The sequence below is a fragment of the Callionymus lyra genome, chromosome 8 (assembly GCF_982586985.1).
Source record: "Callionymus lyra chromosome 8, fCalLyr1.hap1.1, whole genome shotgun sequence".
NCBI lineage: Eukaryota > Metazoa > Chordata > Actinopteri > Syngnathiformes > Callionymidae > Callionymus > Callionymus lyra.
The window spans coordinates 5326277-5352565 of NC_141825.1; the positions used below are offsets into that span (position 1 = coordinate 5326277).

Here is a 26289-nt window from a genome sequence, read left to right on the forward strand (position 1 = left end):
AAAGTTATATACATACGTGTAAGTGAGTAAGGTCTATAGCTATATTATAGCACTACTCATACTTACTACATTTACCAGGGTGAAAGACTAGAATCTGAAGTTAATTTAAGTTAATTTAAAGTCTATCAAGTTGAAAGTTCTGAACTACAACATCAGTAAAAAAGAAGCTTCTTGATAAACCGCTGACAAATGAAGGTCCTGGTCTGTTTTAGAACATGTGGAAATCAGAATGTTGCATAAATATTTCATCAAACTATGTTTGAATATCTATCGTTGTCATTGAACCGTATATTTGTAACATGTGGTTGAGATCTTAACGTTCTTCCGTCTCCAGGTCGCAGGAAGTCAGACGCTGAAGGAGTCGGGGAAACCTGTCAAGGTGGCAGAGAGTGACGTGGACGTGAGTCGCTTTTCATTCCTGTTGACATTACGACTTCTTCAAGAGTCATGTGGTCTTTAAATTCTGCAACACCAGAGTCAAGTACTCGACAATACTACACATATATCCTTGTTACTACAGTATCACGATATATTGTATCGTTGACCCTCATATATACATATCGCCACATTCTTGCCAAGAGATCTAGAGAGCTATGACTGAGGAAGAGAGGATACAGTGGACTGAGGACGAGAGGATACAGTGAGTCCAGCAGCTTTTAAAAGCTGATGTTTGGACATATTTTGGTTTGAAAACAAATGAAAGCAGTTACGACTTCATCAAGAGTCATGTGGTCTGTAAATTCTGCAACACCAGAGTCAAGTACTCGACAATACTACACATATATACTTGTTACTACAGGATCACTATTTATCGTTGCCTTTGTATCTCGTGTATCTTGTAGCCTTTAACAGTCACGCATTCCCACATTCACACACCGATGGGAGTAGGCTGCGATGCAGAGCTCTGCCATCAGGAGCAATCAGGGTAAAGTGTTTCAGGGACACAACACCACAAACTCGTCCGTAGCTGGGATTCAACCCGCAACCTCTCAGACCGTGAGCGACCACTCTGAGTTAAGACGCCTCTATATCCTGTCGACTAAAGTAAGATTTATAATAACTGCGGAGAATGTCGAGATTTAATCTTGTGTCTGTGATTTGTAATGTAATAATTCCGCGGCAAATGACCTGCTGTATTATCAGATGACACAGGCGTCGGGTGATAATACTAGTCCGGTGCGAATCTGCATCCCTGTGTTTATTATTGTAATTGCTTTTCCATCTTGCTGTGTATATGCTTTCTTTCCCATTTCTGCGTAAATCTGCTCCCACACCGTATGGTTGTTGCACCATTGATTCGAACATTTGTTGGTCTCGGCCCTCGTCCTATACATTCAATTTAGTGTCTCGAGTCCAGTGGCTTCTTTCGGAGTATTAGCTTATGGAGCGCGAGGTACAACGGGCGTAGCCATCTTGTAGAATCGGATTTGACGACATATCCGTCCGTAATGTCAGTAAAACTATTTTACAGACGTCGCTTATCCCCTGCGAATGTACTTAAAAAAAACAGAGGTGGTCATTTACAAATCAAATTTATTCCATGCGAACCTCTCCAACAAAAAGTTTGAACCTCTGTCTAAAGTTTTCCTCGTCATCCTCGCAGCGTTTGTTAAAATGAAATTTCTTCACGTCTGTTGGACACTAAATCTGTTTATTAGTGGAGCCTGGAATAAAGGCTGTGAATAAGAAGACACGAGGTGCTGAGAGCGAAGCAGAAAAGCAGGACGATGAACCTGCAGGAGACAGTGAGTTTGTTCACAGTGTATTCGCTCAATTCCTCGCTCGTCTAATCCCAAACGTCTCCCGCAGCTTTGGCGCCGGCTCGTATCGCAGTGTAAACATGAGCTGTTTAAAGATGCATGAGCGGCTCGTCTGCCATGAATATTTGATTCCGCCCGAGAACAGTTTCCCCTCAGAGGAGCCGGATCAATGGCTGCCGCGTCTGTTTGCTCGCGCGCGACGTCTAAACGCGAGGCGTGGTAATCACCGATCGATGGATTGTTTTTTAAACGAGTGTTTAGTCTGCGTCGTGATCACGCCTGACACGGAGACTCGTGGATCTGACGTCATCACTCATATCTGCTGCTGGAAAGTTCGTGAGAAGTTCATCGTTCCTTTCAGATTTTATCTTTTGACTCAAATATATGCAGCAACAAATCGTGGAGCGTTAACCAATGAGAGGCCAGGATTTATGCTAACATAGTCAATGAGAAAAGACTGAGTGAGCTGAAAGATCCCATGAAGGATTTAATGGAACGTAGAGATAAAAATCCTTGTTTATTTTTTTTATACTTAAAAGTACAAATCTGTCTCTCTGATCCGCCATTTTGACTTTTCACTAACTTTAGACTCCTACTTTTTTTAGAAGCAGCTTGAGATTGATTTTGTTGCAGCAAAAAATTGAAAACTTAGTTGCACAACAATTGTCACCAAATCTACTTGTTTTTTTAATAACTAATTTGTTTACGAAACAACAGAAATGCTGTTGTATAAATAAATAAATTTGAAAATAAATATAAACATTTTGAAATTAATAATCTCATATAATTTTTTCTTATGCTTTTTTTTATTTATTGATAAACTTCACCTTTTTTTCTTTTGTACAATTATTATCTGAATATTTTTTTTAATTTAATTATAAATGTAACTGTTTTTAATTCCCATATTTCTTATCTTCGTCTTTTACTCGTTTCACTGGAAGTATGTAAATTGTGAGGCGGGACAAACTTCAGTCTCAAGCCGTGATTGGTTAGACGAGCGTTACAAACCAAAGCCGTTAAAATACATCAATAGTTAAATGTCAAAAACAAATAATAATAAAAAGTTAAAGTGTATAAAAAACTAAATGTATATATACAAAAATAGTGAACTTTTTCATCAAAAAAGTCATTTAATTTATTTGAACATTTGAATAATTAATAATAAAAAAAACATTATTTATAATGTTGTAATTCATCCTCCTTCACTGCTTTTAAGTTTTGATGCAAACTTTAAAATCTCCCTCTGTACTGTAGCCATTATGGAAATGAATGCAAAAGCCGTATCTGAGGCCCTGCTGAAAACTAACGTTAAAACAATAGCGAGAGATTTTAAAGGTCAAGAAAATATGAAAATAAAATAAATTGTGTCAAAATGTAAATTTAAGGATTTGTATTGCAGATGGTTCCCCCGCTAATAATATAGTTGTAAATCAGAACTTTAGATGTAAAAAAAGATAAGATATTCTTAAATATAGTAATTATTCATTTATTGTATATATATATATATAAATTACATGTTATAGATGTTATAGTTTATATTCCAATAAAATGTGCATAAAATCATAAACTTCCGGCCACAAGATGGCAGCAGTCATTACGTCCTCCACAGCTAAAGGAAATCCAGGAATGACTGAGGACGAGAGGATACAGTGCCTGCAGCAGCTTTTAAAGCTGATGTTTGGACATATTTTGGTTTGAAAACAAATGAAAGCAGTTCCGACTTCGTCAAGAGTCATGTGGTCTGTAATTACTGCAACACCAGAGTCAAGTACTCGACAATACTACAACTATTTCATTGTTACTACAGTATTACTTTATACCGTATCGTTGTCACTGCATCGTATTATGTATCGTATCAACAGATTCTTGACAAAACACACCCTTTGCTTAAACTGGTAAGAATCGAAATAGCAACACTGGGAGCCACTCAAAGTTAAACCCTTGTGAGTTATTTTCTTAGTTTAATGAAATAAAATGTGTTTCAAATGTAGAATAATTGTAATAATACTTGGAGTAAATCATGTGAAATATGAGGTTTCAGCAATTTAATGAGCAGAAGATTCATTAACCTGCAGGGGCTTAATTCATGGACCTATTTCATGGAAATTGGGAACTTGTTTTGTGTACCTAATGGAGGTTTAATGACACACACACACACACACACACATACACACACACACACACACACACACACACACACACACACACTCTCTGTTATCAAAGGTCAACAGACTTTGCTGAGTGTTAAGTAGATGATTTATTGAGTGCTGAGCTCCTGCTGTCGCTCACCTGAGCGTCATCTCTGTCGCCCCCTGCAGGTGAAGCTGAGTCGCCTGTGCGAGCAGGACAAGATCCTGAAGGACCTGGAGATGAGGATCAGCACCCTGAAGGAGGACAAGGTGAGGAGCCCAGTCTCCTCCGAGACCCGTGGTTCTGAGCGTGTCCTCTCTTGTGTCCAGGACAAGCTGGAGAGCGTCCTGGACGTGTCGCACCAGCAGATGGAGCGGTACCACGAGCAGCCGGGCCACGCCCACAAGATCGCCTACCAGCAGCGCCTCCTGCAGGAGGACCTGGTGACCATCCGGGCCCAGATCTCCCGCCTCTCCACGGTGAGACTCGCTGAAGAACGCGATGGCCGAGGAGGTGTTTGACCTGGTGTCGCTGCAGGAGATGGCGGTGGCCTGGGAGGAGTACCTGCTGCTGGAGAGGTCGGTGGAGCAGCTGAGAGCAATGTTGCAGAGTCACATGACCCACAGCGCCACCATGCAGGTGCGATTGTTGTCGTCGCTCACCTGTTGTAGACGCATCACAAGATTCTCTCACCTGTTGTAGACGCGTCACTAGATTCTCTCACCTGTTGTAGACGCATCACTAGATTCTCTCACCTGTTGTAGACGCATCACTAGATTCTCTCACCTGTTGTAGACGCATCACTAGATTCTCTCACCTGTTGTAGACGCATCACTAGATTCTCTCACATGTTGTAGACGCATCACAAGATTCTCTCACCTGTTGTAGACGCATCACAAGATTCTCTCACCTGTTGTAGACGCGTCACTAGATTCTCTCACATGTTGTAGACGCGTCACAAGATTCTCTCACCTGTTGTAGACGCATCACAAGATTCTCTCACCTGTTGTAGACGCGTCACTAGATTCTCTCACATGTTGTAGACGCATCACTAGATTCTCTCACATGTTGTAGACGCATCACTAGATTCTCTCACCTGTTGTAGACGCATCACTAGATTCTCTCACATGTTGTAGACGCATCACTAGATTCTCTCACATGTTGTAGACGCATCACTAGATTCTCTCACCTGTTGTAGACGCATCACTAGATTCTCTCACCTGTTGTAGACGCATCACTAGATTCTCTCACATGTTGTAGACGCATCACTAGATTCTCTCACCTGTTGTAGACGCATCACTAGATTCTCTCACATGTTGTAGACGCATCACTAGATTCTCTCACCTGTTGTAGACGCATCACTAGATTCTCTCACCTGTTGTAGACGCATCACTAGATTCTCTCACATGTTGTAGACGCATCACTAGATTCTCTCACATGTTGTAGACGCATCACTAGATTCTCTCACCTGTTGTAAACGCATCACTAGATTCTCTCACCTGTTGTAGACGCATCACTAGATTCTCTCACATGTTGTAGACGCATCACTAGATTCTCTCACCTGTTGTAAACGCATCACTAGATTCTCTCACCTGTTGTAGACGCATCACTAGATTCTCTCACCTGTTGTAAACGCATCACTAGATTCTCTCACCTGTTGTAGACGCATCACTAGATTCTCTCACCTGTTGTAGACGCATCACTAGATTCTCTCACCTGTTGTAGACGCATCACTAGATTCTCTCACCTGTTGTAGACGCATCACTAGATTCTCTCACCTGTTGTAGACGCATCACTAGATTCTCTCACCTGTTGTAGACGCATCACTAGATTCTCTCACCTGTTGTAGACGCATCACTAGATTCTCTCACATGTTGTAGACGCATCACTAGATTCTCTCACCTGTTGTAGACGCATCACTAGATTCTCTCACCTGTTGTAGACGCATCACTAGATTCTCACACCTGTTGTAGACGCATCACTAGATTCTCTCACCTGTTGTAGACGCATCACTAGATTCTCTCACCTGTTGTAGACGCATCACTAGATTCTCTCACCTGTTGTAGACGCATCACTAGATTCTCTCACCTGTTGTAGACGCATCACTAGATTCTCTCACCTGTTGTAGACGCATCACAAGATTCTCTCACCTGTTGTAGACGCATCACTAGATTCTCTCACCTGTTGTAGACGCATCACTAGATTCTCTCACCTGTTGTAAACGCATCACTAGATTCTCTCACCTGTTGTAGACGCATCACTAGATTCTCTCACCTGTTGTAGACGCATCACTAGATTCTCTCACCTGTTGTAGACGCATCACAAGATTCTCTCACCTGTTGTAGACGCATCACAAGATTCTCTCACCTGTTGTAGACGCATCACTAGATTCTCTCACCTGTTGTAGACGCATCACTAGATTCTCTCACCTGTTGTAGACGCATCACTAGATTCTCTCACCTGTTGTAGACGCATCACTAGATTCTCTCACCTGTTGTAGACGCATCACTAGATTCTCTCACCTGTTGTAGACGCATCACTAGATTCTCTCACCTGCTGTAGACGCATCACTAGATTCTCTCACCTGCTGTAGACGCATCACTAGATTCTCTCACCTGTTGTAGACGCATCACTAGATTCTCTCACATGTTGTAGACGCATCACTAGATTCTCTCACCTGCTGTAGACGCATCACTAGATTCTCTCACCTGTTGTAGACGCATCACAAGATTCTCTCACCTGTTGTAGACGCATCACTAGATTCTCTCACCTGTTGTAGACGCATCACTAGATTCTGTCACCTGTTGTAGACGCATCACTAGATTCTCTCACATGTTGTAGACGCATCACTAGATTCTCTCACCTGTTGTAGACGCATCACTAGATTCTCTCACCTGTTGTAGATGCATCACAAGATTCTCTCACCTGTTGTAGACGCATCACAAGATTCTCTCACCTGTTGTAGACGCATCACTAGATTCTCTCACCTGTTGTAGATGCATCACAAGATTCTCTCACCTGTTGTAGACGCATCACTAGATTCTCTCACATGTTGTAGACGCATCACTAGATTCTCTCACCTGTTGTAGACGCATCACTAGATTCTCTCACCTGTTGTAGACGCATCACTAGATTCTCTCACCTGTTGTAGACGCATCACTAGATTCTCTCACCTGTTGTAGACGCATCACTAGATTCTCTCACCTGTTGTAGACGCATCACTAGATTCTCTCACCTGTTGTAGACGCATCACTAGATTCTCTCACCTGTTGTAGACGCATCACTAGATTCTCTCACCTGCTGTAGACGCATCACTAGATTCTCTCACCTGCTGTAGACGCATCACTAGATTCTCTCACCTGTTGTAGACGCATCACTAGATTCTCTCACCTGTTGTAGACGCATCACTAGATTCTCTCACCTGTTGTAGACGCATCACTAGATTCTCTCACCTGTTGTAGACGCATCACAAGATTCTCTCACCTGTTGTAGACGCATCACTAGATTCTCTCACCTGTTGTAGACGCATCACTAGATTCTCTCATCTGCTGTAGACGCATCACTAGATTCTCTCACCTGTTGTAGACGCATCACTAGATTCTCTCACCTGTTGTAGACGCATCACTAGATTAAAGCCTTGAGTGACAGCAGGTGTCTCTGCAGGAGAAGAACGAGGTGAAGCGAGAGCTGTGGAGGATCGAGGACGTGATGGCAGGACTCAGCGCCAGCAAAGCCAACTACAAGATCACCATCGACTCCATCCACAACCCTGGTGAGCAGACCCGTCCGGCCGCCGCCCCATCGGTCCGTGACCCACCTTCTTGTCCACCGTCAGAGAGGAAACTAGTGCCTTCGGTGTCGGACTCTGACGTGCCTTCTCCGAGCGCCGAGGTCAGGCCGCCGCCCCGTAGCTCCGCCTCCAGCTTCTTCTCCCAGAGCGAGGCGTCCAGTTGGGTGAGTGACGGCAAATCAATGGCGTCGGTTCGGAAGCCTGACGTCGTCCTTCAGTCAGAAGATGGCGCTCCGCCTCGCCCGCCGCTGCCTCGCCTCTACGACTACGAGGAGACCCCCCCGGAGGTGCCCCCCCTCCCGAAAGAGGCGTCGGTCATACGCCACACGTCTGTGCGAGGACTCAAGCGCCAGTCGGACGAGAGGAAGCGCGACCGAGAGGGAGGCGGGTACGTCGTCAACGGAGACTGTAAGGTACGAGGACGAGTCAACGCTTTAAACTCTTGATTCTTAGAAGAAAATCACAACAATTATTATCTGTATTTAATATTAAAGTATATCAGTGTCATCGTGTTTTTTTCATTGAAAAGTTGAATTTCTTTTATTGAATAATTACTGCAATTATTTCTTTATTAAAAAGTTGTTATTATTATATTATTATATTATTATATATTATATATTATATATTATATTATATAATTGTTATATTATTATTATTATATTATTATTAAAAATATTTTTTATTTATCCCTTAGGGCCACCGGGTCACCTTGACCCTGAGATAACACAAGGGATACCACAAACATATTTGTTTTAGGGCCACCGGGTCGCTTTGACCCTGAGATAACACAAGGTTTAACCATTTAATTTTTTTAATCAAATATATTTTACATGAAGAATTATGAATGAGAGAGAGAATTTGTTAATCCAATTATTAAAATTTCAAATTTTCTAAATTCAATATTTTCTCAATTTGTAGTCTTTTAAATTCAGTATCAAAGTGTGGGTACAGAGTCGTAAAAAAAAATTATGAAAAAAAAACAAATTATTGTCATTAAATTACTAAATTCTGAGTGAAATTTGAATAATTATTCAACATTTTTAATGTTTTGTAAATTCTACAGTTCAATATCTACATGACACTGATATACTTAAACATTAACTATTGTAACTATTCCTAGCTCTGGCTTCATGGTGATGTCCACTAGAGGGCGCACTAGTCACGAGCAATGATGATGGAGACTTTGATTTATTACCTTAAATACTCAATTTTAATACTTCAAATCAAAGTTAATTAAGCTCATAAACAGAACCAGATGGATGAAAGTCGCTCCGATGTATGGCCATGTTTAACTGAAAGACAATTTCTTACAATTTTTTTAAAATAATTAAAACTCACAATACTGTTATACATGTTATTATATTGTGAAAAGTCATGGTTTTATGCTGGATCTCTGACGATTCTTCTTCTGCAGGATCTGCGCTCGTACCAGAGTGAACCTGAGCTGCCGATGATCAGCTACCAACACACCAGTCCTGACGTCGACCCCCAGCCTTACCAACATAAAGGTGCATTTGTCTGTAGCTGTAGCGCCCCCCAGTGGAGATGCCTCAGTCGCGCTTAACAGTTGTTGTCGAGACTGAGTCGTTACTATGGTGGTTATATTTTTGATGGATAGAGGGCGCTCTCTGTTACCGTGACGATATGCTTGTCGTCACGACTAAGACGTTGAGCAGGAAATGTCACTAGATCACGTTTTAAAAATGGACCCGGTCTGGACTAAAACACTGGTTCAACAGGTCTTTACAGCTCGTCGTCACACCTGACCCAGTCCAACACCGTCTCGTCCTTCGTCACCCTCAGGAGAGGTCCGGGCGGCTCCGCGTCCAGGGTGAGTACACACCAGATATATTTAGAGATATATATATATATATATATATATATATATATATATATATATATATATATATATACAGTGATAGAAGTTTAGATTTAATCTACATTTCTTGGTTGGATTTCACAGAAATATGGTCTCATTAATATTTGTAAACGTACAAAGGGTGATTTACAAATAGTCTTGATATCCATGAATGTCAACGTAATATTTGTTCGTAAATACGTTTGCAATTAAATAAAAACTGAGTTTCCCCAATTACTCTAGCGATTCACGTAACAGCCACTAGATGGCAGTGTGACTCCAACGCAGCTTTTTTTCTTTTTTTTTAAACTCCGACAGTTCATGGTGAAAGAAAATCACTACATTTATAAAATATTACATTTACAAATATTTATGAGACAGAATGAAGCCCATACATACATGTACAAGTTTGTATTGTTTATATTAAAATGGTTAATCTATTAGAACTTTATCTGTTGAACACAAGTCCGTTATATAAAAGTTGAAAATGTTTTTTTTTTAAATGCAAGATATAAGAACAGATATATGCAGAATAATGATTATTACTAGTTAAATCATCTGTGTGTGCATTATTATTGAAATGTTATTTTAAAAATTGTAATTCAATAATTTCTGAATTATTGGATTAAATACAATAAATGTATTTAAAAAGAAATATATATATATATTTGTTATTTATTTTTTTTTTTTTTACAGAGTTTGATATTTAAATCACAATAATAAGAATCTCTTAAATCTCTTCAAATATAATCAATTATTGTAAGTGAAAAAATATATATTTAAAATAAAATGTTTTTACTCTAGTGAAAATGATTTACAAGAATAGTTTTCCCACTTAAAAAAAATATGTTAACATTTAAAATTAAAAAATATTTCCCCTAAAACAGTCGTTTTTGTCTCCAAACATTCTCGTATTAAACTATTTTAAATGTTCTTCAACTGATGTCAATGTTCTCTCTCTCTACCTCGTTCACTCGACCATTGTTGTTGAGTGACAGTCTGCATCCATGACCTTATTTTCATTTCCCGGTCGATCAAAGACATTTTCGTGCAGAATATATTTCAGCGTCTTTCTTTTGTTTTCTCTCAATCATCAGTCGACCCACTCAAGTAGAACCTCCTTCACTGATACTTCATTAAAGGAAGGGTAGGTAACCCTCAAAGCGTTTAAAACTGCAGTTTGAATTTTAAAAGTTGTTGAGAAAGTATTGAAACTAATTGGGAGTTTTATTGACGCATCATTGTCCAATTTATGATGTTTTGAAAGTCGTGATACCAACCTGCAAATCTCAGATAAAAGGTTGAGAAGTCTATAGTCAAGCGTTGAAGAAGAGAGTGCGGGCGCGGTGGAAACAAACTGGTCATTGAGAGCAAATGAAAGAAAACTTGACAGAATTGTGTTGCCTTTCATCAGTTGTATATATATATATATATGTGTGTGTGTGTGAAAATACACTATAACATTATGACCACCTAACATAGTTTTGTAACAGGTGGTCATAATGTTATGGCTGTGCTGATCTGTCTCTGGTTTCCTTCAATCCTGACGAGGTTCTGTCTGTGTGATCCCGTCACCTCCTCACCCGCCTCATGAGCTACAGTCTCTCCTCCCATTTTCATTCCACTTTGTCTGACCTCCTCCATCCGGCCTCCTTCATCCTTCTGTCTATCAGCAGGAGCGTCCTAGGAGCGCCATGGAGCTGCTTTCCAGCGACTCCTCGCTGCCGCCCGCCGCTCAGCCCCGCGGCCGCATGAGCGCCGAGGAGCAGCTGGAGAGGATGAAGCGCCACCAGAGGGCGCTGGTTCGCGAGCGCAAGCGAAACCTGAGCCAGGGCGAGCGCTCCTCCGTGGTCAGCCAGCGCTCCTCCTCCTCCTCCTTCCCGCGACCCACCTCCCTCATCTACGACTCCGTACGTTGCCACCGAGACACGGACGCCGGCGGCGGCGGTGCCGCCGCTCCTTCCAGACTCTCGCCGCACAGTAGTAACAGCCTAGCGGGGACGCTAACACGCTAGCACTCTGAACTAACGATGCTAACAGGCTAACGAGCTGGACTGACTTGGTTATTAACGCTTTAAGAACACTGGGGACTGTGAGCACCGGGGCATTGTGGGAAATAATTCAAGATAGAGACGCACATTCACTTGAGAGAAAAAATCAATTTTTCTTTCTCCATTTCCCAGGAAATCAAACGTTTTATTTAAATTTTAAAAAAGATAGAAAGATTTTCTTACTGTAATAATTATTCTGAAATCAACATGTTTTTTATTTTTAATTAAGATATAAATATTTATTTTAATTAAAATATTTCCTGGAAATTAAATCAACAACATAAATCTCTATATTTAATTAGAAAGATTGTTTAAATTTGAGACATAAATACATTTTAGAGATATTTAGATAAAGTATATATATATTAAAATACTATAACTAAGAGTTGCTTTATAAATATTGTTTTATAATCTTGACCACATTTATTTAGATTCTAATTTTAACATTAATTATAATTGTATCCTGAATCAATACTATTTTATTAAATAAAACTTTAATTATGAAACTCAATAAAATATGTTTTAATCACTATTATTTAAATTGAATTCAAACGTATTTTTTTCTTATTCAAACTACCTACTACAACAACAAAAAAGCTATAACATGAAACATCTTTTTTCCATAGATTTGGATTCAGTTTATTTATATTAAAACACATGATTTAATTGTCGAGAAATCTATAAAAATATCATTCATTTTAACCAAAGTACCCAAAAAAAAGCCTGACAATTATTTTTAAATTAAAAACAACAGAGCATATTTTTTTTCTCAGGTGAATACAGTTTGTTTTTTTAAGAACGAGTCAGACGATTTTACTTTTCTTAAAAAAAGGTTCGACCTTGTCACTACCGCCCCCTAGCGGGACCTCACTGACACACTTGTGAATGTAAATCCTAGCAGAGAACCGTCTTGTCTCTGTTCGAGTCACCAGAAGAAGAAGAAGAAGAAAACGATCAGCTATTTATTTACCGAGGGATATTTTCAGTACATAGATGTACAGTTCTATTTTGTAGAGTTTTGGTATTTAGAGAATATCGATGACGTTGCGATGGGAAGTGTTTTCAGGTTGAGGTGAAACGTTAGCGGCACAAATCATGACCCACACCTTCGCGCTTTCTTTCCTCCAGATGAACTTCAAGTGCCTTGTTTTGCCTTTCGACGCCTTCGCCCCTGATTTACCTCCGACATCTCTGTCTTTTAATCATGAAATCTTGAACGATGGTTCGCGAAGGCAATATGGCGGAAATACATGCGCGAGACGAAAACTAGAGACGCTTCGTAAAGATGTACAGTTAATCTACTACTGCCACCATTACAGTACTTCACCAGCACCACCTTTGATCCACTACGTAACTGACTAATCCTACCACTAGCGCCACCTTCAGCGAAAATTACAACTACAAACACGACTTCGCACCACTCGCCTAGAACCCACAAAACCAACACAGGAATCGCTAAAAACACCACTTGTTCACTACAATGTCAAGCACCAGAGTACCACCGTTAGTACTACAATACTACTATCATGTCTACTACACCACTGATACACGAACGCCACAACAACTGTCACAATTTTCACACGCCACTTGGAATACCATCATAGGTACTACACATGACATGTCAGGAGTCATGACTACAATCGTACGGAACTGCTAAAGCCGCTGTAGAAATACCATCATCCGGATACTGGTTAACCAGTAATACTAACTACCAACGCTACTTACACCACAATTATTTTTTACTTTCCTTTATTTGTCAAAGCATCAAAAACATGGCTGCCAAACTTGTGTTTTTTTGTTAAAATAACTCCATTACACATAATCCACAAATAAACAAAAAATATTAAAAAATAAATATTTGTTTTCATTATTACCTAAAATCCATTCATGATATTTTCTGTTAACCATTTAGTCCTCGTCCAGTTGGCATCCGTGCCAGGGAACGCTTGGATGAGTTAGCATCATAGCTAAGGCGCGATCAGATGAAAGTATGAATACACAGTAACATCGATACAATATGCAGTGTGTCGATAACGTCAAGTTTTAATTTGCTTGTTTAATGACAATCTGTGTTCTGGCAAGACGCCGACCACGACTAGCAATACCGTCATCACCACGACTGACTCTGTGACGACGATTTTTTTCCGCTACCATGCTAACACCGTCGAGCTAACATCTGTCGTGCTGCTATATGCATCGAGGACTTGTTGAAATGCAATAACACTCAAAGGGAAATGAACGTTAGACTCACTTTTGTGTGGAGACTTTATTTTTTTGGGGGGCTGATGTGATGTGTGTGACTTGCAATCCCCCCCCGCCGCTAATCTAGGGTGTCCTTCAATAACCCAAAAGCTCATGTAGCTGCAGCTACTTCACCTCAACTAGAGACGAACTGAACAACTAGTTACATGCAGACAAATATATGGTGTGTTCACTAATATGCATCATGTTTGTCTACAGAACAAAGTTTTTTGCTTTGAACATTATTTTTTGCCAAATTTAACCATTTTCATTTTTTTTTTTTTTAAATGTTTTACATGATTTTTTTAAAATCTTCTTCACGATCACAGTGAGGGTAGTTCCACATATTTTGCAGCTAAAGTAGAATGCAAGTATCAGAAGAAAAAAAAGTCAGTTTTGAGGTTAATTATTTGAGATTTGTGCACAAATCCTTGATGTTTTGTGTTATTGAGGTGGATTTATTAAAATAATGACATTAAAATGTATAAAAACTGATGTTGTTTAAGCTAATATAGTTTATTGATATTAATGATTTTTTTATGATTCATTTTTACTGATTTAGGTTCAGAAAACCAGCGTTAAACACATATTTGAACGAGTTTTCCTTTTACCGTAATAAATAATCATTTTATTCTGAGATTAATTTGATTAATTAACCATAAAATATATTATAATATAACTTTAATTTACTTTATTTAACGTTTTCTCTAATCTTTCATTATGAATGTATTTATTACTTAGTAATAAGTACTATAACTACTGTTGGTTTGTGATGCGGTGTCCCCTGGTTTAAATTCTACATTGCGTCTTATTTAAATGAATTTAAATTGAATTATTTGATATTTTTATTCTATTTAAAAAATATTTTTGTGTGCCAAGATCATTCTAATGGTTTCAACTCTTTATATTTGGCTAAAAAAATCATAGATTAAAACAGAAAATCACTTTTATCTATTAATAATGGCTGTGGGGTGAAAAAAGCTACAAAACACATGATCTGTGCACAAATGTCTAAAATAATCGACACAATATTTTTTTTTAGTGCGACAACTGACCATTTCTTTACCTTCCAGTGGAGATTCTGCTTCGAATTCTGTGTCGTCACTAAAGAAACGTTTTTCTTTTCCATCGTGTGGAAATTTGCACTTGGACAATAAAGAGTTTCTGGCTTCTGGTGCGACTCTGGGCGTGTTTTCCCTGATCTGTGTGTGTGGGTCCAATCATGGGTGTGGGTCCAATCATGGGTGTGGGCACGATGTGATTGTCTCTCTGTATTTGTGTGCGACTGATACGACACCTCGAGCCACTGGAGCATGTGAACGCATCACATCCCGACCCCGGAGCGGTGAGCCTGCATGCATGGCTTTGACGCTGACTCGGATGATCACTCACAAGTAACTCACACACACAAACACATACACTCACACGCACGCACGCGGCATCTAACTGGTGTGTGACTCTAATCAACGTCTGAACCTTTAAATTTGAACTCTTGATTATTTATTTTTTGTCTGTGTTTGTCTCCCCCTAGCTGACGCCAGGCGCACTGCAGCTTATTAAACACGAGTCAATGATTCTGGACACTGATCAGCCGTAACATTATGACTACCTTTGCTAACCTGCCTAACATTTGAGCTAATGCTATTGAACAATTATGATCACGTGACTGACGTTTTTACTCATGATTGACATGTTGACTTGATCAGACGCTGGTAAACTTGTTAAGTAGTTAACACAGTAACATTTTTTTGTAAGGATAATATTGTTTTTAAAAACCGAATCTGTTAAACTACTAAATGGATCCAAACTTGGTATTAAATAAATTATTTGATCGTAATAGTTGGGGTTTGTCTCCCCCATCGGCAGCGGAGTGTACTGCAGCTACTTAAACCCTGATTTATAACATGAAGCAGAAACATTGAGTTGACACAACAAATAGTCGAATTTACGGCTGATCAGTGAACAACAAACAACACAGATGAGTTTCTCAAATTCATGTTCCGAGGCCCCACTGACTCTGACCTCTATCAGGTGTTCTACCCGCCGGGGGAACGTCTCGGGGCCGAAGGTCAGAGCGACGAAGGATGGAAGCCCCTGAGGGAGAGAGACGAGTATCGAGCGCTCGACCGGGCGAGGAGCGTCGTACGAGAGGTGGACGTGGAGCCGCTGGACTACGACCTGGACATCAGCAGAGAGGTGAGACACACAAACACACACCTTTTGATTCTGATGAAACTCACAACTGTCGCTCTGGTTCTCTCAGCTGTCCAGGCCACCGAAGGTTCCCATTCCAGAGCGTTACATCGAGTCCGACCCTGAGGAGCCGTTGAGTCCGGAGGAAGAGGAAGAACGCGAGCGCAAGACCCAGCGTATCCAGAACCTTCTGGCCAAATCCAGGTACATGTTGGACCCAGTTCAAGTGAATTGATTAAGAAACCATTGTTTACACTTTGTTGTGTGTGTGCGTGTGCGTGTGCGTGTGTCAGTATCCAGTCGGTGGACTTCAGTGAGCTGGACTCTGTCCTGCAGCAGCACAAGAGGATCATGACGGTCTCTCACGCTCTGGCCTCAGAAGCTTCTTTCAAGAGCAAAGTCATGGCAGGTGTGTGGACATTCCAACTCAATTATCCCAACATTCAATCGTAATCATCCAGTATAGTCCAACTTTATACTCACGATATTCCAACTTTATCTTCAAAAAATTCTATCTTAATCATCATGAAATTCCAACCTTCTAATCACAATATTCCAACTTTAAACTCACAATAGTCCAACTTAATCACTACGATATTACAAATTTATACTCACGATATTCCAATTTAACCTCACTATAGTCCAACTCAATAATCATGATATTGCAACTTTATACTCACAACCTTTCAACTTAATTGTCACAACATTCCAACTCGAATATCACAACTCTTCACACGTTCCAACTTCATTATCACAACATTCCAACTTTAAACTCAGGATATTTCAATTTATACTCACGATATTCCAACTCAATCATCATGATATTCCAACTGTATACTCACAACATTCCTACTTAATTATCACAACATTCCAACTCCATCATCACATCCCTCATCAATCCGTATTTTTCATAACAACATTATCCTCATAACATTTCAACTTTACCGCACAAGTACAAACTTCATCTCGTGATATACCGTCTTCTTCCTCACGACAATTCAAGTTGGTTAACAAGATTCCATCATCATCGTGATAATCCTTCTTACTTTCATCTTCACATTCATTTTCATCACGACATTACGACTCCTTCGCTAGAAATGTAACATTTGTTGTACAACATATTTATGTGTAAATATTTTAAGTATGTACCTCAAACAAATAGTCATATGATCACGTGATCGTGGTTCCTCAACTGAACTGAGTCCGAGGTCGTCGTCTAACTGACATCATTGGTTGTTCCTGGTTGTGCAGATTCTGAGTAACAGCAACGTTGGTGAGCATGTGTGTCCAGGTAGAACTTCCTGTTTCCTCGTAGAACTTCCTGTTTTCTTCATAGAAGTAGTGAAATCTCCCGAGATTGTGCAGCGACCCCTGAACGCATCACTGATCGACCACAAACAGACGTACACACAATATTGTGGGTCCCTGCACAATCTCAAAGGAGTAGTTTGAACCTCACAGTGTCTGACTGACGGTGACTTCTGGTGTTTGTGTTTGATTTTAAAACCAGGTTTGACTTGTGCGAGTGCGACAAGTCAAACTTTTGCATTTTCTCCTCGACATGTTTGATTTGCAGATGTTTTTTTTAATTAATATCCACAAAACCACACTGAACTTAAGTAATTAACGTCAGCTGATATTTGAGTGTAAGAATTTAAATGTACTTTATATCTGATGATAAAAGCCACATTTTAAATGAATAAATGTTTAAACTAACAACTACAATTTTAAAAGAAAATGATAAATAAAAAAATAAAATAAAAATTGATTTAAATATTAAAACCACGTGGTTGTTTTTATTCTGCAAATCAAATATGTTTATTTGTTTTAAATCGTTTACGTTTATTCATGTTTTCCATCTTTAAATGAAGATTCTGAGCAACAAACTAAAACTGTTTCTTTCTTCAGCCAGAGCAGCAGCGCAGCACTGACCACCGGATCAGAACCTCTTCTCACCACCGGACCAGAACCTCTTCTCACCAACATGACTAGAACCTCTCCTCGGCACTGGACCAGAACCTCTTCTCAGCCCAGGACCAGAACCTCTCCTCACCACCGGACCAGGACTGCTTCACACCAACATGACCAGAACCTCTCCTCGGCACTGAACCAGAACCTCTTCACACCAACATGATCAGAAACTCTTCACACCAACATGATCAGAACCTCTTCACACCAACACGACCAGAACCAGACGAATAAGTTCTACATTAAAGATACTATTGAATAAACTTTCACTGACGCGTGCCTTGATCTGATCTGTGGAGAGAAACTGGTCGACACAGTCGGACCTGCAGCCCTTCAAAATAAAAGTTTAGAAGTGAGAAGGTTCTGGTTCTTCTGTCACCCCCAGAATCACCAACTGCTACAAGACTGGACCCTCCAGAACCAACTGGGTCTACACACACCTGCTCTTGACTACTGTGTGTGTGTGCGTGAGTTTGAGAGGGTGTGTGTGTTTCTGTGAGAGTGTTTGTGTGCTTTAGTGTGTGGGTGCTTTTGTGTTTGTCCCTCTGAATGTGTTTTTGTGTGAGTGTGTGTTTTTCTGCATGTGTGCAAGATAACAAACGTAGGTGTGTTCCTACTTGTCACTGTGTGTTTATGTGTTGATTTGTGTCACATGTTTTTCAGTGTGTATTATGTACATGTGTGTGTGTTTTACTTCAGTTTTGTATGCACTTGTCAGCTGATGTGTGAGTGCCCATGTACTTTGTGGGTGGGTGTTTCTGTGAGTGTGTCTTTGTGTGTTTGCTGTTGTGGTTCTGGAGTGACCAGGCAACAGATCACCTGCTGCCCTTTGAACTTCTCTCACGCGTTTGTGAATCAGCATCAGTCAAAAGTCTCTCTTTATTAAATCATATTTAATTTGTCTCTTGAACACTTTGCTATGATCAGTGTGTTCTGCACTAACAGAGTCGACGCTCAAGGTTATTTATTTTTGCGGTTTGACTCACACGAGGTTTGTTTTCTGTGTAGACACACAAATGTAGAAACATGACAGGAAGAGTCGCTTCAACTCTGTGGACAAAATAAATGATGCAAATATTATTTTCTTCTTCTCTGTCAATCATTTGTCTCGTTCACAGCCGACACGAAGAGCATTATAAACGATGACAATTAAAAACATGCAACAATACTTATATGTATAGACAACAAATCTGTGACAGACACTAAAGCTAAAGTTTCTTGTTTATATTTTGATTGTTACTCTTTGAAATCATTTATTCAGTCAAATCTCTTTATCTCAAGACAATTTAAAGTCGTACACTTAATCAATGTGTTTGGACTGTGGGAGGAAACCCACATAAACACAGGAGGAACAGTGCACCTGTTTGATTTAATTCTAGCTGTTTTGTTATCGTTCATGTTTTCTCGACCAGAAACCCAATACGATCAAATTAAAAAGAATTAAAATGGTTGACATATTTGTAAAAACTTTATTGATCATCAGTCAAAGACACACCTCACTTGGATTTTGGTTAATAACTTTTTTAATATTAAACCAAATAGTTTTAGTCGTTTTTTTTTTTTTTAAAGAAACTGTTGATTTCCTATATATTTGAGTCGAGTGAAGGTACGTGTTTTAAAGGTCGTTTTATATGTTTTTTTTTTAAAATAACGAACACATAGTTTTCCTCCAAATACGAGGGTTTTAAACATCTTAATGTCATTTTTATGTGACCGAAAAGAATCAAAGCTACCCACATTTGCCAGTGCGAACAAATAACAACTCTTTATCACATGGAAATGTTCATTTTATTGTTAAAAGTGAGCAGAGAAAGAAGCGCCAAATAAATGAATAATTTAATGATATAAACAAAGATACAGCGCATCTGTTGACAAGTGAACCAACTCTCGCTACACAACGTTTCCCACTTCACTCACAACAATAACGTAACAACTTTAAAACAAATATGACCATCATAATGCAATTTACAAACAAAGGGTGTAACTACAGATGACGCGGAGCGATGCTACATGCTAAATTAGCTTTAGCTTCCCTTCCCATGATGCACCTCGCGTCCCACTGTTGCGCGTTAATTTGAAAACACAAAACTTTATTAACAGGATTTGACAAACAATTCGCTTTAATACTAACGTAAATTACTTAAACGTTCACGATTGTGAGTTTGAAAGTACTTGTTATAATACCGTCAGTGTAGTAAGTATGTTCGAGAATAGGGTCTTACTCTTATACATATACAGTTAGTACACTCATGTTTCTCTTCAGAGCGTATAAATCTTTCGCCTTTTACTAAAGATTTCCGTGGAGAGGAACAACATGAGTCTTTAACAATTTTTTGATGCTCTGCTCACGCGGAGCTTCCTCCTGTGTTCGAAAGAAATATTTATTAAATATAGAAGTTATACAGTGACTTAATGATGTCCCTCTGTTTCGTTTTATTTCGTAAAGTGTCGTTTATTATTGTTTGTGTTACATCTTCTTGAAGAGTAAAATAATATATTATGAATAAAGAACGTAATATTTATAAAAATTAAACATGTATCATGTTGTTGCTTTGGTACAATATATTATTGACAATGAAAACAATGGATTTGTTTTAACGTTCTGTCATTTTCAGAGGAAATATGACACAATTAACTTAAATATTCAATCAAAACTATGTTGTAAATCATGTAATTATATATACATGTATATAATATATTTTATTAATATAAACTTTAAGTGTATAAATATATTGTTTCTGTGCTTCCTTATTCAAATGTTGAAACGTAAAAAAAAAAAGAACCTTAATTTTTCTTTTTAGAATTTCCTTTTTTGGCAAGATTCATTTTTATAATAGATACACTTTATTGATCGCTCTGGAAATTGTTCGTTTTTAATGTGTATATTTAAATGCTAACTGTGTTTTACTGCATAATGGAATTTTATTTGATATATATAATATTTTAATGATTTTTGCTCTAAAATATAACTATCACCTTGTTAATATATTATCTTTGAAATACAACAATAACCTCTGATCATGTTCCATCAACACTTGTCACTCAAGTAACTTAAAACTTTATTTAAACAGATCGTGCTAACACTAGAGCAGCAAATACTTGATGAATCACACATACACATCACATATAACTTTATAATACTATTGTGTGGAAAGATGTGTTACTAAATAATAAACTCCTACAACGCTTTCCATAACGTGGTATCGCGGATTGTTCGTTCTACGTCATTGGTGCTCCGCCCTCTAACGGCTTCGCTATTGGTTTACCCCAAGGCACCGCCTCGTCTCTGAGAAAGCTTAATGAACTCGCCACCAGGGGGCAGTCCACTTCCTATAAAGGCGGGAAGCACCCGCCGCACTTTCTCCTTTTTCAACTCAGCAGGAAGGCCCCTGACAGTGGAATGTATGATCGCGAATGAATATTGAAGTGAACCATGTGTGCACGAAGACTCCCTGAAGAGGAGACACACATGTCTGCTTCGTTTTGCCTAGAGGCCCATTTCACACGTGATGATTATGTGGCCTTCCGAGCGCTTCCCACGGCTTTTGACAGTGACGGGAAGCGTTCGAGGCTTGTTGACCCACGCCGCCTCAGATCATGATTATGATCAACACAGGACTGCCGTGTTGTTTAAGAAAACAACACGGCAGTCCTGTGCGCTGCACTCGACAAGCTCACGTTCCAACGTGTTGGGCCCTGATGAGTCGAGCTGAGTCGTCCCTCGATCATGAACAGACGTCGACTAGGAGGACGACTGGCTCGCTGCATGGAGTCGACCATGAGGTATGCGAGAGCGATCAGGTGAGTATCTCTTGCAGGCCACATGGCCCTCCTGCAGCGCACTCGACGGGTTCACTTGAGAGGTGTTAGTGTGCATGTGTTTCCGCCTGTGAGTGTGACGTATTCACAGGCGTCATTAGAGACTTTCGCCGCTAATGCTAAGCTAACATGCTCCGCCGTTCATAGACGGCGAGAGTTTCCTCTCAGAACACAGTTCGAAGGAGGGTTTAAACCCCTTCGCCCGGGTCATGCCGAGACTGTAATAACGGAGTCTGTCCACACGAATGAGGGGCAGACTCCAACCACGTGTGTTTTGTTTACAGACGAGCAGAGGTCCGCGAGACCGGCTTAGTCAGCTGTGTTTACTTCCGCGTCGACCAGCGCTCGTGCCCGACAGAGCTTGACAGCTGAGGTGAGTGGAACTAGTCCAGACATGTCTATGTTGACCGGAGGTTGTTCCTTCCCCCACAGCGCTGTCTACAAGTACTGGCACCGTGGAGGACGTCACGTTTGGTGGCGGAGAAACGCCATGGAACTGACGCAACCTGGTGTTTTTACGCGCGAGTTTTCTCGCCGTCCTGAGACCAGGCGAGGGCGAAGAACTTCCGCCCCGTCTGGTCGATCAACTGGAGGGGTGCGTGACGGTCGGATCTCACGAGTGACAAGCAGGTCTGGACCGCCAGCGGAGCTTGAGAATGTACTGGACCTGGTGAGTGATGCGGTGCCGACGCGCGCGCGACCTAAGAACTCACATCAGCTCCGGTTTAATTCTCCAGCACATTCCTCCACATCGCGGGTTTTGTCAGCTCCGGTGACACTAAGAAGTGCTCAGGGAGTTGGGAAGACGCACGACGCGCATCTGAGGTGTCTCACGCGCACTTGCACGCTTCTCCCACAGAGCCGGATTTTATGTATGAGAGTGGGGGTTCTAGTGAATCCAACTTGAGTACATGCTCTGTGGATTCAAAAGATAGAGACGCGGCTTGTGTGATGCCCTTTCGTCTACGGCCCGCTCTTGGACGTTTGAGGGGGCGGGCCGGAGGACTACCCAAGGTTCGCCAGGGCTGCGGTTCTGACAGAACATTATTCGGCTTGGAGTCGCCTGGTTTTACTTCTGGGACCCACTTGGCTGGGGGGAGTAATCAGGCGGGGCTATGCGCTACAATTTGCCCGTCAACCCTCGCGTTTTCAGGGATTCTCTGGACGCGTATGGCGGAGCAGGAGAATTATCCTGTTGAGAAACGAGGTGTCTACTCTGCTGCAGAAGGAGGTCGTAGAACTGGTCCCTGCAGCCGAGATGATGACAGGGTTTTACTCCCGGTACTTCTCGTGGCGAAGAAGACCGGGGGTTGGAGGCCCATTCTGGACCTCAGCTATTTGAACAAGTTCATAGCTACCTGCCCGTTTCGCATGTTGACGGTCAAGAAACTGCTCTCAGGTGTAAGTCCAGGAGATTGGATGACATCTATCGACCTGACCGACGCGTAGTTTTACATTCCGATAGTCAAGAGACATCGAAAGTACTTGCGTTCGCCCTCGAGGGTCGGGTGTTTTCAATACACTCGACTCCCGTTAGGCTACTCTCTGGCACCCAGGACCTTCACCAAGTGTGTGGAAGCGGCAGTGGAGCCTTTGAGAGTGAGTGGGGTAAGGATCTTGACCTATCTGGACGACTGGTTGATCCTTGCCAGGTCAGAGGCAGGAAGTTGCGCTCACACACAGGTGTTGAGCCATATTGCCACCCTGGGGTTCACAGTGAACCTCAGCAAGAGCGCTCTGACTCCAGTTCAACAGTTAGTTTATCTGGGGGTACTGTTGAACTAAGAGGAGGGATACGCGCGCCTCCCGGACGTGCTCCCGGACGTGCTCCCCTTGGTTCGGAGGGCGAGGCGGGGGGGGGCTGAGGTTAATACTAGTAGCACCAGACTCCCCGGGGGCGCTCTGGTTCCCAGAGCTGGTGCGCATGGCCCCGTGGGCCATCCCTTGGGGCCCCGCTGCCCTGTGTCGGGCAGGGGGGACTCTGACAGCGCCCCCGGTGCTGGGCCGGCCTCTCAAGGTGTGGCTCCTGCACGGTACGAGCTGATCGGGACTTTGGACCCGGACGTTCTCCACACGCTGGAGAAAGCCCGGGCCCCGTCAACACACAGGCTTATGCCTCAAAGTGGGAGATTCTCCCGCTGGTGTTCAGACAGGTCCTTGGACCCCAGCTCTTGTTGGTCTCCGGTATCCTGTCTTTCCTGCAACATTTGCTGGACAACTGGCGGACTGTGGCGACACTGAGAGTGTTCGCATCAGCCATAGCGACGAGGCATGTCGGTTTTGAGGGTGCTTCGGTTCGCGCCCACCCCTTGGTGGCACGTTTCTTGCGGGGTGCCTGCAGGCTTCGACCTCCTGCAAGGCCTTCCAGCCCTCAGTGGGATCTCCAGTTGGTACTGGACTCTCTCACAGGCCCGACCTTCGAGCCTCTTGACCAAGTCCCACTGGGTATCTTGTCTTCAAGGTATCGCTCCTTCTGGCACTAACAACTACGAAGAGAGCAAGTGAGCTTTGTGCCCTCTCCATTAGCCCTGAGTGTCTTTCCTTGGCGTCGAGGAGTCTTCGGTGTCTTTGCGTCCTAGCACAGCGTTCCGCCCAAAGATTCTGGCCATTATCCGGGCCTACCGAGCAACGGGTGGATCTGCTCCTAGCGGTCTGAGGGCACATTCCACCCGTGGTGTGGCAGCCTCAGTGGCTCTTTTGCGGGGTGTGGCAGCAGAGGATATCTGCTCAGCTGCTTCTTGGGCATCCACGTCTACCTTGCTAAGGCCTATCTCTTCGACGCGACGGCGGGATCAGTAGCTCATACGGTTTTGAGCGCTGCTGTGCCCCCCCTCGAGGCCCACGGCTCCAGGGGACTTGGATCCTGGGCCGGCGGGGCCCTAGGGATGCTGCTTCAGGAGCGGCGTCCAGCTGGGGGTACATTTATCCCGTCAGGCTTCGCCTTTTTGGGTAAACCAATAGCGAAGCCGTTAGAGGGCGGAGCAACAATGACGTAGAACCCCTGAGTTATCTATCATAACCTCAGGTTCTACGAGTTGGTGCGAAGGCCTCTAACCTCGTCGCCCAGCGGCCGCCCTTCTCGCTGAGTTTTCAGTTGGAGAAAGTGCGGCGGGTGCTTCCCGCCTTTATAGGAAGTGGACTGCCCCCTGCTGGGTGGCGAGTTCATTAAGCTTTCTCAGAGACGAGGCGGTGCCTCGGGGTAAACCAATAGCGAAGCCGTTAGAGGGCTTCGCACCAACTCGTAGAACCTGAGGTTATGATAGATAACTCAGGGGTTATTTTTTTGTTTATTTTCCATGGCAATAATCTAGTAAAGCACAGAAACAAGTATCGTTGGAAGGAACATGATCAGAGTAGTTACTGTGCTTTGACAATAATAAAATAAATAAAATCAATCGTTAACTAATATCTCAACTTCTAAAGACGCGTAGTTTCTAAATCAGCCACACTTTAGTAAATACATTTGTTTTTTATTCAAACTACAAATATTTATTAACCAAAGTTCATTCTGTCAAACAATTCGCTCAAGTACTTACGTAAATTACGTAAATGTACACTGTTGTGAGTTTGAAAGTACTTGTGATAATACCGTCAGTGTAGTAAGTGTGTTCGAGAATAGTCTCTTACTCTCAAACTTGTACTAGTAGTTCACTCATGTTTCTCTTCAGAGCGTATAAATCTTTCGCCTTTTACTAAAGATTTCCGTGGAGAGGAACAACATGAGTCTTTAACAATTTTTTGATGCTCTGCTCACGCGGAGCTTCCTCTTGTGTTCGAAATAAACATTTATAATTTATATGTGGAATTATAGAAGTTACAGTGACGTCATGATATGCCTCTCGCTTTAGTGTCTTATAGTTGTTCGTGTTACTTTATGTCAAAGAGTAAAATGAGATATTATGAATAAAGAACGTTCACATCTGTCTCCCGCCAACATCTAACACTAAAGCAGCAAATACTTGATGTTTCACACATTAGCATAAAATATAACTTAATATAACACACTAAAAAAATAAACTGCCAAAATACATAATAAAATCACTTAAATTATCTCACTTAAAGAAAAAAAAACACTTTAGAAACACATTCCTCAAGTTACAAACTATACAAATGATCCTGAAAGTAAAGTCTTATTGACGTATTTAAAAACTTTATTTAAACAGATGGTGTTGACACTAGAGCAACAAATGTTTCACAGCAAATATACGTCAATCATCAAGTGATGCGAGGAAAAAATTAAATGATAAGAAAAAATGAACTCCCACAATGCTTTGCAACACTTGGTTGTACGTTTCCTCTTGAAGTTTCACTTCTGTATGTTTCGATGGCAATAATATAGTAAAGCGCTGAAACAATACATTTATGAATTTGATTAATATTTATATATATAAGAAAAGGTTATAATATGATTTATAACATTGTTTTTATTTTAATATTTAATTGTTATAAATAATTACGTTCTTTATAAATATCATTTTA

General features: G+C 41.2%; 1 protein-coding gene and 2 non-coding genes across 11 annotated transcripts in view; all 3 read left to right on the forward strand.

Annotated features, from left to right (window-relative positions):
* LOC148073452 (pleckstrin homology domain-containing family A member 7-like) overlaps positions 1 to 19071 on the forward strand; it is a 127404-nt gene extending 108333 nt beyond the window's left edge. For 5 of the 9 annotated variants that reach the window (XM_087798147.1, XM_087798152.1, XM_087798154.1 and 2 more), the window contains 14 exons: positions 335 to 400; positions 4079 to 4159; positions 4220 to 4369; positions 4428 to 4529; positions 7554 to 7662; positions 7726 to 7844; positions 7899 to 8093; positions 9095 to 9188; positions 9420 to 9511; positions 11212 to 11448; positions 15862 to 16026; positions 16094 to 16227; positions 16317 to 16432; positions 17932 to 19071. In XM_087798147.1, coding sequence (XP_087654273.1) covers positions 335 to 400; positions 4079 to 4159; positions 4220 to 4369; positions 4428 to 4529; positions 7554 to 7662; positions 7726 to 7844; positions 7899 to 8093; positions 9095 to 9188; positions 9420 to 9511; positions 11212 to 11448; positions 15862 to 16026; positions 16094 to 16227; positions 16317 to 16432; positions 17932 to 17954 — 1683 coding nt within the window. In that variant the 3' untranslated portion in view covers positions 17955 to 19071. Of the gene's footprint in view, positions 1 to 334; positions 401 to 4078; positions 4160 to 4219; positions 4370 to 4427; positions 4530 to 7553; positions 7663 to 7725; positions 7845 to 7898; positions 8094 to 9094; positions 9189 to 9419; positions 9512 to 11139; positions 11449 to 15861; positions 16027 to 16093; positions 16228 to 16316; positions 16433 to 17274; positions 17315 to 17931 lie in introns of those variants that run through there. The other 4 variants (XM_087798150.1, XM_087798151.1, XM_087798149.1 and 1 more) reach the window with 4 other exon arrangements.
* A 1163-nt stretch (positions 19072 to 20234) lies between these two features.
* LOC148073453 (U5 spliceosomal RNA) lies at positions 20235 to 20348 on the forward strand. Its single transcript, XR_015712594.1, has one exon. It is a non-coding gene; the product is annotated as a U5 spliceosomal RNA (small nuclear RNA).
* A 5110-nt stretch (positions 20349 to 25458) lies between these two features.
* LOC148073454 (U5 spliceosomal RNA) lies at positions 25459 to 25572 on the forward strand. The gene has a single exon (XR_015712595.1). It is a non-coding gene; the product is annotated as a U5 spliceosomal RNA (small nuclear RNA).
* The last annotated feature ends 717 nt before the right edge of the window (positions 25573 to 26289 follow it).